Source organism: Eurypyga helias, unplaced genomic scaffold, assembly GCF_000690775.1.
Source record: "Eurypyga helias isolate BGI_N326 unplaced genomic scaffold, ASM69077v1 scaffold15563, whole genome shotgun sequence".
Lineage (NCBI taxonomy): Eukaryota > Metazoa > Chordata > Aves > Eurypygiformes > Eurypygidae > Eurypyga > Eurypyga helias.
In genome coordinates this window covers 17,144-29,447 of record NW_010239325.1, presented here as the reverse complement: position 1 = coordinate 29,447, position 12,304 = coordinate 17,144, and the positions used below count along the sequence as shown (strand labels likewise).

The 12,304-nt window shown below is 48.4% G+C and overlaps 1 protein-coding gene across 1 annotated transcript in view; it reads left to right on the top strand.

Annotated features, from left to right (window-relative positions):
• Positions 1–12,304, top strand: part of LOC104506971 (netrin-4-like) — a gene marked incomplete at both ends in the record, with an annotated part of 35,957 nt that overhangs the window by 6,516 nt on the left and 17,137 nt on the right. The window contains one exon of the mRNA XM_010148113.1: positions 10,981–11,247. Coding sequence (XP_010146415.1) covers positions 10,981–11,247 — 267 coding nt within the window. The remainder of the gene's footprint in view (positions 1–10,980; positions 11,248–12,304) is intronic.

The following is a 12,304-nucleotide window of genomic DNA, read 5'->3' as shown; positions in this document are numbered from 1 at the left end:
GGAAAAGATTCCCAACCTCTTTAACAGCATCTTCCTGATCATTCTGTCTTTGGGAAAACATGGATTGTCAGGCTTTGCACAGAAATGCCATGTGCAAAGGGAAGTCTGTGCAGCTAGGGGCCAGGGGTGATTGGGGTGATGGGGCTGAGGGCCAGACCCAGACCAGCTCTTTGGATTATATCCGTGAAATCAGGAAGACATGGGGGCCATTATTTCATAAGCACAAGAATAAGGATTCCTGGGGGAATAGTTACTGAGACAAAGTAAATGCAGCCAGGTCGTAGTCAATGAAGTGATGTAGGAACCTAGAAGCCGCAGGCTATGGCAGCTGACCATTCAGCACAGTGTGGCTGGGGAAGCTTTGTGAGAGCTGAGCTGGGTGTGTGCCTGCCAAGCACGATGCTGTCCCCCTTCCAGCCACCTGGCCCGCATCTCTCAGCTCAGTCGCCTGACACCCAGCTTTACCTCCTGGCATCAAAGCCCATCTTCCCAAGCCCTGTGCAGGGTTTCCACCAGCTTTAACACAGTGGAGTGAGGGTGAGTTGCTCACTTTAAATAATGGGGTAGCAAATAGAGAATTCAGGGAAAAAAGGGAAACCTAAGCTTATTTTTTAACTGTGACAGGGGCAGTTCCAGGCAGATGTGGAGATGAAACTTTGTCCTCCAGGGAATTTTACTGCTCTAGAGTTCAGTCACCATCAGGGCTGAGTCACTCAAGTGCTGTTTTCCGGGCACCGGCACCTGCATTTTAATTTTTCCATACATGTAGTACCAGGGATGATACTGCCAGATCTATGGGCCAGGTTGTGGCAAATCCCTTCCCCCACTGCAGGCAGTCCTAGGGCAGTGACTATTTGCTAGGCCTCCGGCTGCTCAGCATCTCTGGTGGACCAGGGCATATGAGGGGCAAGAGGCTTTTCAGCCTGCCCAGTGATCCTCCGCATGATTCCCCCCGTTGCAGCTAGCCCACAGGAAGTTCTCATCGTCTCCTTTTCTCCCTGGCTTTCATGGTGCTTTTGGCACTTGGGGGTTGGTCCTCCGCTTGGCCAGCTCTTGAAATGCGGATGCCTCTGGGATGGAGCACAGCCAGAGTTTAACAGTGCATATCGGCGGTCCTCCGTTTAGAACAGCAAGTTTCTAACAATTGCAGATCAGGGCTTCTGGATCGGCCTCCAATTATGGCTAAAACAAATTATTTCTCGGAGGGAGCTTGACCAGTCTGTGAAAGGAGGTGTATTGTAGGCTGCCAACAGCAGGAGGGAATGGGTCTCAGGGCTCCAGGAGCCCCTTTCCAAACTTCTTATGTAGGAAGTGAAGAGCACAGTACTCGCACGAAACAAGAGAAATTCGGGTAGGCAGAATTTAATTCTCTGAATTGGCATCTGGCCTTGTTAGCAGGACTATTGCTTCCCTTGAGAAATGTGCCACGGGATTTTAGCGGTGCAGCCAGAGCCTCTCTTCAGGCACTGCACCCCACTGCTTCATTTCACAGTTCATTTTTGGCATGCAGGGAGGACTGGCTCACTTATTCAGCTCCCAGTTCACTGGCTGGAAAGTAGGACTGCCATGTTTCTCTTTAGGATTCCTGGATGCAACCAGTTACATGGGAAGTCTCTAACCTCAAGCAGTGAATCAACACATCTCTGAAGTTTTGGATCAAAAACTCATGGGGACTTAATCTGAGCTTAATTGCCATGCACAATGGGTGTGGGTGTGAGATATCCAGTCGACCAGCATTCAAAATCCTACACAAATGGTGAAGTCCTCAAATTCTCCCTGGGCAACATTTCCAGGAAGAAAAGAAGTTAATGTCCAAAACCAAGCTTACTAGACACATACGCCATGACTCTTTACCACTTATCTCTGCACAGCATCCCTCATTGATGTCAAAATCCATAGCCATGGGTTGAAAGGGGGGGGCTGTTTCTCATGGCCTTTTTGGCTATGTGTATTTACATATAATTCAGACAGGTGCTCTTTTTCCTAAAATCAAGTGTAGCTTAAGGTAACTGGACGATTTAAGCAGCCAGCTCTATAGACACAAAGCCTTTTCATTATAGACAAGAGCAATTGAAAAGTATTCATGAAATTGGGTTACTTTTAGGCTGAAAGAAATCCCCTTGATCCCTAGTACTGTTGTGGCCATTCTGCCGAAAGTCTAACCTGCTGCCTTGCTGGCTTTGCAGTGGTGTGTCATGCTTGGAAGCTGTCAAAGGGGTTATTCGGCAGCTCTGGGGACTGAGCCAGCTTTTTTTTACGTCCCTCCTCACAAACAAGGAAGTCCAGTTCTCTGTCTGGCTCTTTGGAGGTAGCTCCAGGTTTTCTTGGTCTTCCATATGCACGACAGGTACTGCTGACAGGCCAAGGCTGAGAACATAAATCTTTGTGGGGATAGGGAAAAGAGGGATATTATTGGCGTGAAGAGGATCTAACTACCATCTCTCTTGCTGATCGGTCAAAGGACTTCTTCATATCATCAGCTGAAATGCGCTGGTTCATTTTTCTTTGCGGGATAATGCAGTCTTGGAAACAGTGATTCTGAAGATGAGAAAAAAACATTTTCTTTGATAGTGCACCGCTGATGATATCAGCCATCTGAAGGGGTTTGTGAGCCAAGGAACTGAGGGTTTCTGTCTGTTTGATGAGTGAGAGTAGCGATGAGGCAAAATGAAGCCATTGTGCAATAAACTATCAATTCTTAGAGAAGCACTGTTAACTGGAGGTGAAGAAATCCAAAGGGTTTAAGCTGTTTGGAGCTGGAGAGAGGTTCTTCTGGTAAGAATATTACTTTTGTGATCATTGTCTGCATGAAGACAGGCATGACCTAGCAGTGTTTCATTTTCATCTGATGAAATTGTGTGGTGGGATGTTGAAGGGAAGCTGAGAAGATGGCTCTCTCTGATTGATGATTGCCAGAGATGTCAAGGATCCTGGAGAAATCCCAAGGTTCTTACCTAGCTCCAAGCACTAGTTTCCCAAAAGGTAAAATTTGCCTTGGTATAAATTAACTTGCTGAGGCCCCTGCAAGGGCCAGTTATTTTAAATAGTTGGATTTTCCTCCTGAAGTCTTTATAAGATTGCCTAACTTTTGGATGGTGAGACAAGGTATTATTTGCATTGCTTTATGTGCTGTAAAAGGTTGCAGAAGGGCTGTAGGCATGGGCCAAAATGGAGCGCCATTTCTCCAGCACCTTGAGGAGCACGGGTGCTGATGCTGGTGGTAACACCGCAGGTTTCTGTCACCATTGCCTGGGGACATGGACAGAATGTGTCACGCTGTGGCCCAAAAGACAGGCTCTGTGTGACCTCAGTGTCTCTGACAGTCACCTCTCTGCAGGGGTGAGGCAGGTTTCCCAATTTCTCTTGTTGTTTCATCTCACTTGGGTGATGCTGAAGTGCACACCATGAATGTGCACATGCAGGGGATGGACAGATCTCTCCATCAGAAAAAGAGAGGCTCTTGCCTGCAGTCCACTTGGTCTGACAGGCAGAAAACCGAAGTGTGTTAGAGGAGGTGGTGGGTGATACCTGGGTAATGCCCAGTTGAGATTGATGAACTTCTCACACTACATGAATTATTTACACCATCTGCCAAAAAGTCTGGGTTTTAGCGTGGGCTTATTGCAATGAACATAGCAGAGACATGAGCATGGGTTTCTCTCTTAAAAGCCTTTTTGCTTGATATGGTAATACATCACATAAAGTCTGTTTTGTCAATAGAGGATACCAGCCTTGTGGTTCTAGCAGCCTTCTTCACAGCAGGAGGAGTAAATCAAGCTACCAGGCTTGATTTTGTGAAGGAACAAGATTGTTTTCATAAGACTTTTAGGAACTTAACTCCTTTAAGATATATTTCCTAAATGTGGTTGAAATTAGCCAGTGGTTTCAAAAGTTTTTAGGGTGAACCGATGGACAGACACATAGATATACATGCAGTGCAATGGCATAAGGCCTATTTCAGTAGGAAACTAACCTAAAAGATCCAGAAGGCTTTGCAAGAGAAACGCTCCTCTGCAGACATAGCTCTGCCCTCCAGGAAGGTAAATACTAGCATGGAGTTGAGCCCTCAATACTGAAAGTGGGAGACAAGAAAAACCTGTCTGCAGCGTATCTGTCTCTCTCAGAGCTTCTCCAGACAAGAGCAGCCAAGGCTGAAAGCAGAAAGAGGCGTACCGGGCAGCGGGTACAGCATGGAGCATCTCAGCTTGAGCTGCCGTTGCACATGGCTGTGACTGACAGCCAGGGCCTGTGAGCACCAGCAGACGTGAGGCAATGCTGGACACACAGCTGGAAATCCTGGGGCCAGGAGCTGGAGGATGAGGGCTCCCCTTCGCCTTAGCCCCCAGTGCCTGGCAGGCAGTGCCTAACCTTGGCCATGTGCCGGGCTCGAGGGAAATTTTTCAGGAGGCAAAGGGATGAGGTCCTGGACGTGCTGGCAGAGCTCCACCTCTGACTTTACTGCCTACGTTTTCAGAAACTTGTCCAGGCACTAAATAAACCAGATAGCTCCCAGTGACGTGGAGATTCAACAGGGCCCCACAATACAGGCCAATTAGCCACATTTATTTAATGCCTGCATACCAAGAGACACTCCAGACTCCTAATGCAAACCATAACTTTTCTGTTAAACACTTACCTAGACATCACATGCCCTTTTGTAAGGTGGTGCACGTCCCTCGTTGCTTTTGCTATCTCTATTTGGAGAAGATAGAAAACCTTGCATTAATTTTATTCTTTTTTTTTTCTGTGTTCCTGTAAAGTACATTGAAAGGAATAAAACCACCACCAAAAATGGAATAAAGCAGTACTGAATTTATCAAATGCACATGAGCCAAATAGGTGAATCACTGATATGGATAGGCCATTATTGTAGAGTGCTTATAGATGTGTTCTCATGCATCCAGGCCGGGTGACACAGGGTAGAGTCCATCAGTATCTTTTATCTGGAGATCTTGTTGGAAGGAAACCATGGACCACTTGGTTTTCATTTACAACCACAATCAATGCGGTTATGTTTTCAGTATTTGTTGCTTTTATTTCTGCTGTATTCCCATTTGTTGGCTTGTTCCCATGTGTGTATGCTTCTTGAGCCTTTATTCCTTCTGTCTGTAATTTACTGGCGTTGAAGTTGGGGTGTTGTGCCTCTATCCCGGTGCCGGGACCCAGGGAAGGGGCATGTGCATGGGTTCTGTGGCTGCTTGCCCACAGCCTCTATGGCTGTGCCTATTTTGGAAGGTCTGTGAGGAAGACGCTTCTTGTGGATCACATCTGTCTCTTCAATGTCATGGGCATTTGCGACCCCAAAGGGCCTCATTTTACTGCTGTGGACACTGTCTTGACAAAGGTCCGGGCCCCTGAAGCCGTTGTGGATGGAGGCTCCAGTGGTCCTAGATGCACCCAAGGCTCATCAAGAAGGGTTTGCTGGTGGCAAACCTTTCATTGGTTTTGCTGACTTCCTCAGGCAGCTTTGGCTTCAGAGCCTATTTTGTTGCTCTCAGCATCATTCATTAGCTCTTTCCTTCCCACTGTGGATATATATAAAGATGTCCTTTCATTGCCGCTCAAGTGTAAACATACTAGGGTACTTCTTGCAAAGGGACTTTTATGTATTTATAAACCAAGGTCATTGTGGTGCAAGCAGTTACTTGAGTGCACCATGTTCATGGCTGCCGCTTTATTTATATACAGGGCTACATTATTGCCTCTGCGGAATGGCAAGTAGCTAAGGCTTCTTGTGCCGCTAAGGCTAAATAAAGTGAAGTAATCAACGGAGCAAAAGCTGTTCGTGGCAGCCTGTAAGGAAATCGTGGAAATTTATTGGAGGGTGTCTATGTAATGATGTACCCAAACGGCAGACAGAGTGGTCTGGCTGAAGAGCAGAATATTTTTACCCTATGGCATGCACGAGGCACTGCGGGGCAGCTCCTCCGATCCTGCTCCTGCCTGGTTTGTGGCATTTGCTTCTCAGATATGAGATATTGCTAGATGCTTTGTTTTAAGTGGAAGGTGAGGTAAACATTCAGTTTAAGAAGAATCCCAAACACCATAAAATGTATAGTGAGCTAGTAACACTGGGAATGAAAATATCTTTCTGATAGGATATACTATGGCATGTCCAGCACAGTAGTGCTGTGGGTTTTCAATTTATTACCTCCTATTTGTCCTACAAAATAGAAAGTTTGGATTAGTGCATACACTGTAGAGCTGCTGATGTAAAGATCCAGGCCTCCCACCCTTTGCTGTCACACATGGTGCTGACTACTGGGAGAAGTCACATTGTCTGCCCAGCACTGTAATGCTGAGCTTTGACATGCTGTCAGTAAGACACTTGTGTGCAGACAGACTTGGGTGGGAAAGTCTGGTCACTGTGGCGTGCTTTCTGGTGAATGGCCAGAATTTGCTGACGTTGGTCCTTTACCAAGGGAGTGAATGTGTTCCCCTGCACGTGGTGGAGCTTTCTTCTGGCAGAGGCCTTGCTCTGTGAAAACAGGAATGGCATCATCTATCAAAAAGGATGTTCTCCTGTACCTCATCAAGCTATTTATCTCCCTTGTATAACCACAACACAGCTCTCTTTGGCAGGACCCTTAGGCATGACTTCTTCCAGTGCTTTTCGGATAGGAAGAGTAATGGACTTGGCTCTTCAGGCAGCAACTTCCCTGGGGGGTGAGAGGGAACTGCTGTCCTCTTGTCGCATGTCAGAGGCGTTGCCCCAACAGCTAACAAGCTGACATGACGTGTGCCAAGAGAGTGACTGCGGTGGCAGAGCAGCCGGGGAGAGTTTCTGTCCCTGTGGGTAGAGCCAAGCACTTGTGTTTTCTGTGTGGTTTCAGCTTCAGGAGAGCTGTTGGGAAGAGGAAATGAGGGCTGTGGATTGGGCACGTCACCATGAGCATCCCAGGGCAGCGAGGTGAGCGCTGGCCCAACAGAGTTGATCAGAGGAAGTCCTGCCTGTTGGCACCAGGGAGATGATGGGCTTGCAAAATGCCATCATCAGATACACGTGCATGTTGGCAGCGCGTTCTCAAATCCTGCCTCCATGCTTCCTCTGCACCATTACAACTAAACATTTCTGTTGAGGAGGCCTCTGACTGCAGTGGCCAGGGGCTGCCAGCAGAACTGTAGGTGTGAAAACCCAGTCAGGATTGCTCTGCATACCATGGTTCGTTCATAGATGGGATGCTGCAGGACAGGGCTGGTCCTATCAGTGGGACAATTTCATGGAGGAGTCTAAGGAAGGGTAAAAGCAGGAAAGCTGTTACCTGCCTGTGTGTGTATGTGGGGCTGAGGTGCTGGGCAGCACAAAGGTGCAGACCCGTAACAGCTGTATGAGGACACTGTGGCCCCAGTAGTGTCCTGACTCCCAAGATAGGCTGGGATAAATCAGTTAACAATTAAGCAGGGAAATCCTGCTGGGAAACACATCCTTGACCTTATTATGCAGCCTCTGGGGGCTTCAGCTCAATCTGTTGGGGCAGAGCAGAGAATTGGTGTTTGTCTGACATCCTACATGTTATAATGGCTGGTTTGTATTTTATTAAAGCAGAGCTACTAGCGTCTGGGATGCAGGGATGAGGGTGTTTACTGTCTGGCAGTGCTGAGACCAGGCTCGCCCCTGTTACATCGCACTGCTGCAGGGTGCAGTGAAGCTCTGAGGCCGGGACCAGGGCTGCTGGGCACAGCCGGAGCGATACAGGGCAGGCAGGGCGAGTGGCTGAGAGCCCACAGCCCCTGGGAATTACAGACGGGGCTCATGTTTAGCATCGCTGTTTTCAAGTAGCCATAAAAAGAGATGTTTGTAACATTTTGGAGCCGGAGCGGGAATACTGGCTCCATTGAAATCAGCAGCATAACTCCCCCTGAATTCCACACAGACAAGATTTAACTCTCCCAGTGCAAAGGCGCTCAGGGTTATTGATTTCCGTGCTGCGATTGTCTTTACTAGAGCTACAAGCCTCACTCACGTGATTGCACAGGGGTAGATAAACAAGAAAAACTGAAAGTGATGAGAGGAGTCTGCAGCTGCATCTAGTGTAATTTATTCCCACTCACGTATTTCCCTCGCCGCTCTCATCCAAATCAGGACAAACAAAGAATGTAATTGCAAGGAACCCAAACTAATAGTTTTTACAGGAAATTCTCAGCCTGGCATTTTCCATCATCTCCACTAAAAGGAAATCAATGTCTCCTGCTTGGATGTTTTCCAAGGAATTTTCTTTCCATATCTGAAAGCATCTTGTGTTCACAAAGCCACTAATGAGTAAATGTGATCAGAATGACATTGATTTAAATTTGGGTAAATAACAAGCCTTGGGGAGAGGTACAGGGCATGATAGTTGGGTTCACTTGGGTTTCTGTTCATATCTGCTTTTTATATCTGTTTGATATTTTTATTTTAGAAAAACAGAAAAAACTGTATGCTCCTGAAAGAGATGACAACAAAAATCTTCTGAAATGTGTTACTATTTATTAATATCCCTCATCAGACTCAAGGCTTCCACACAAAGGACATACTGCTCACCAGCCTTGTCCTCTGACCACCTCTCACTGTTAACCTTATCATAGAATCACAGAACGGTTTGGGTCGGAAGGGACCCTACAGACCACCTAGTTCCAACCCCCCTGCCATGGGCAGGGACACCTTCCACTAGACCAGGTTGCTCAAAGCCACATCCAGCCTGGCCTTGGACACTTCCAGGGATGGGGCATCCACAGCTTCTCTGGGCAACCTCATCTTCCTTATATCCAGTCTAAATCTACCCTCTCAGTTTAAAGCCATTACCCCTTGTCCTATCACTACATGTCCTTGTAAAAAGGCCCTCTCCAGCCTTTTTGTGGGCCCCTGGAAAGCTGCAATAAGGTCTCCTCAGAGCCTTCTCTTCTCCAGCCTGAACAACCCTAACTCTCTCAGGCTGTTCCCATAGGAGAGGTGCTCCAGCCCTCTGATGATTTTTGTGGCCCTCCTCTGGACTCGCTCCAACCGTTTGATATCCTTATGTTGAGGGCTCCACGGCTGGACGCAGTACTCCAGGTGGGGTCTCCCAAGAGCAGAGTAGAGGGGGAGAATCCCCTCCCTCGACCTGCTGGCCACACTTCTCTGGATACAGCCCAGGATACGGTTGGCTTTCTGGGCTGCCAGCGCACACTGCCGGCTCATGTCCAGCTTTTCACCCACCAGTACCCTCAAGTCCTTCTCCTCAGGGCTGCTCTCTATCCACTCTCCACCCAGCCTGTACTTGTGCTTGGGATTGCCCTGACCCAGGTGCAGGACCTTGTACTTGGCCTTGTTGAAATGCATGAGGCTGACACAGGCCCACCTCTCAACTTACCAAACTTCTCCGTTACCAGTGTCTTTCTGGCAGAAGACACTGGAATACCTTTGGGGGTATTATGCAGGATGGTGGCATGGAGCTTTCCAGCACATGGCATCCAGCACCAGCATGCTTGAGCCCCACTGTCACCAGTGTGCTGGTAGTGACTGTGTTTGGCAGGCCAACAGGATGTGCAAAAGCGCACTGCCACCGTTCAGCTCTAAAATGAGCTCTAAATCTCCTTCCACACTGGGATAAAGCTTCCTCCAGCTGGATCCTGGCAGCTCTGGAGAAAAACCAGGTCCCAGCCAGAAGCAGTGCCAGCAGCAGCGGGGCTGGTAGAGACAGCAGCCGGCAGGCAAAGCCTGTGGGAAGGCGAGCTGGCAGCACCAGGGTCATTATTTCCAGGATACATTAATCCTGGTGAAATAAAAGGGGAGCCTTCACTAGCTGAAACGTATCAGCTGCATCCTTCAGGAAGAGCAGATTTAAGGAGAGGAGGCTGTAATCGCCAAAAGCAGTGCTGGCAGGCTCACACGCTGCCTCTTGCCAGGCACCCTGTGGCACCTCCTGGCAAGAAACCACGGTCACCCTTCGGTGCCGCACACCTCCTTGCTGTCCATAGGGTAGGAGGCTGGTCAGCGTTTGGGTGTCGTGGGTGGTTGTCAGCAGGGCAGCGGGGTAGTTTGAGGAGGTTTTAAGCCACTGCTGGGAGCAATGCACTAAGCTGTTAAACTGCATCACACCTTCAAATCCTCATCAAGTGAATGAGGATTTGACTGAATATTGCTTAGAAATACCATAGTTCATCAAGCCTCTGGTGGCTACCCAGTGAAGAACTATTTAACTGTTTAGATGAGCTATTTAATTTTTTAGAAAGTGTCACTAAATTAAATGTATGAGTAATACATGTGTTGTAAAAACATCATTTTATGTGAGTGGTAGTTACATGAATTATATGCTTTTTCTGATGTAACACTGCAGGCAGGTGGACCAAGTTTAAAATAAATCATTTCAAGAAAATTGGTTGTTTCTATCTAGTGCTCTCAATTTTCAGCTTGAGCCAATATTGACCTATTCAATCAGGCTGAAGTTAAAATAAAGACTGACTGATAAGTATTTGTTTAAACTTCAGAAGCCCCCACTTTTCTTTCTTTCTTATCTCGGTTTTCTTGACTATCAGCTTGCTGTCACTAATTGCCAGCTCTAATCACTTTTCCACTAGGAAGCAGCCTGGGACTGATAGGAGCCAAGTATTTGGAAATCTGAGCTTTATTTGTTAAAAAATACACCCATTCTGGGGGAGGGAAGGTTAATGAAGAACCCCCCACCTAAGCATTGCCTGCCAGACTGCCGGTCCTTGCGCTGGGCCAATGCCACATACCAGCGACACCGACCTCTGCTTTACGTTAATGGTGAAATGTCACTTGACATTTCGGGTCCAGACTTCATGTGGAAAGGGGCATAGGGGATCACGGGGGGTGACTTAACGCACAGCGGGGTGCAGGTGGATTTGCTGCCTCTGCTGTTTGCACAGGGGGGAAGAGCATCATGAGAGAGCCTGGTGTGTGCTCCCAGGGGATGCCCCCATCACCATCCCACCCCCAGCCTACCCCTGGGCTGGCTGACGTCCTCCTTTCTGCTTCCCTTGCTGCATTTCTCTGCGCAGGTGATATACCGAGCCCTGTCACCACCGTACGCCGCAGAGGACCCGTACAGCGTGGAAGCCCAGGCACAGCTGAAGATCACTTTTTGTCAGGGCTGCCCCTGCCTCCCGGCAAGCCTGGCCCCGCAGCCCCCACAGCTCCCACTGCCCCTGCACTATGCCATCTACGACTTCATCGTGAAGGGCAGCTGCTTCTGCAACGGCCACGCCGACCACTGTGTCCCCGTCACCGGATTCAAGCCTGTCAAAGCAGCTGGCGTTTTCCATGTGGTATGTACATGAGCCCAACAACGCCTGCACTGCAGGAAAGAAGAGTTTTAAAACCAGTAGGGAGGGTACAGAGCATGGTACAGGTCCAGCTATGCGGTATTTGACATGTGATGCCCAGAATTCCAAGCAGAGAGAGCAAAAGCAGTCTTTACAAAGGAGATGGTCTCCATGTTGCGCTGAAGCACTGGGCTCCCCTTGTGCCTTTGTGTGGCGTCCACCAGGACTCTTGTCCTTCAAGGGTGCTACACAGTAATTTATTTCAGGTGTAGCCTTAAAAAACCCTAAAATTTCTGACTCCCTTCTTCCCCCAAATGCTAACTTGCAACAACACCATGTCTAAAAGATAGTAAGTGCAGGGCGTTTTGATGACGAAGAAGAGGGAGAGCTTCTCCAAAGGTACTAGGCATCTTGTGACTGCCATTGCTTCTGGAGGATCCTCAGATATTGGATTGAGTCCTGAACCAGGGGGCCCAGAGAGCTGGGCTTTGGCTCTCACTCCCAGGCTTTCCATTGCACTTTGCCACACCTTTCTCCTGATAAAAATCTGTGCTCCAGTTTCAAGGGGACTCTCATCACACAAGCTTTGAGCTCAAATCGCTGGGTACCCACCAAGACCTGAACCCCAGTCCTCCCATGTCCCAGAGAGGTGAGAGCTGCTAACCCACTGGGGAGGTGACGGGCACAGCAGCGTCTGACGCGTCGGACACCTGGAGCATGGCATGCCTGCACCCTGCCAGTTCGAGGACACTCTCTGCCCCCAGCACATCCTGTCCTTTCTGTCCATCTTGGCTGGCTCTGAAAGTCCTGGCTCTGCTGGCAGGGGAGCAGTCGGGAAAACCAGGGCAGTCAAACATATTATGTTAGAAAGAGAAAGATCATAAAAAAGCCATAAGGCAGTGACTCGAGGTAAGGAGGTCTGGCATCTGTCCAGCTCTTCGGGGACCTCTCATTTCACTTAAATTATGGTCTCAGACATGACGCAGACAGCATGTTTCCCTTTGAATAGAGCTAGCCTTGCAACGTTTTGAAAATACACCAATTTGAAAGCATGCAGCGC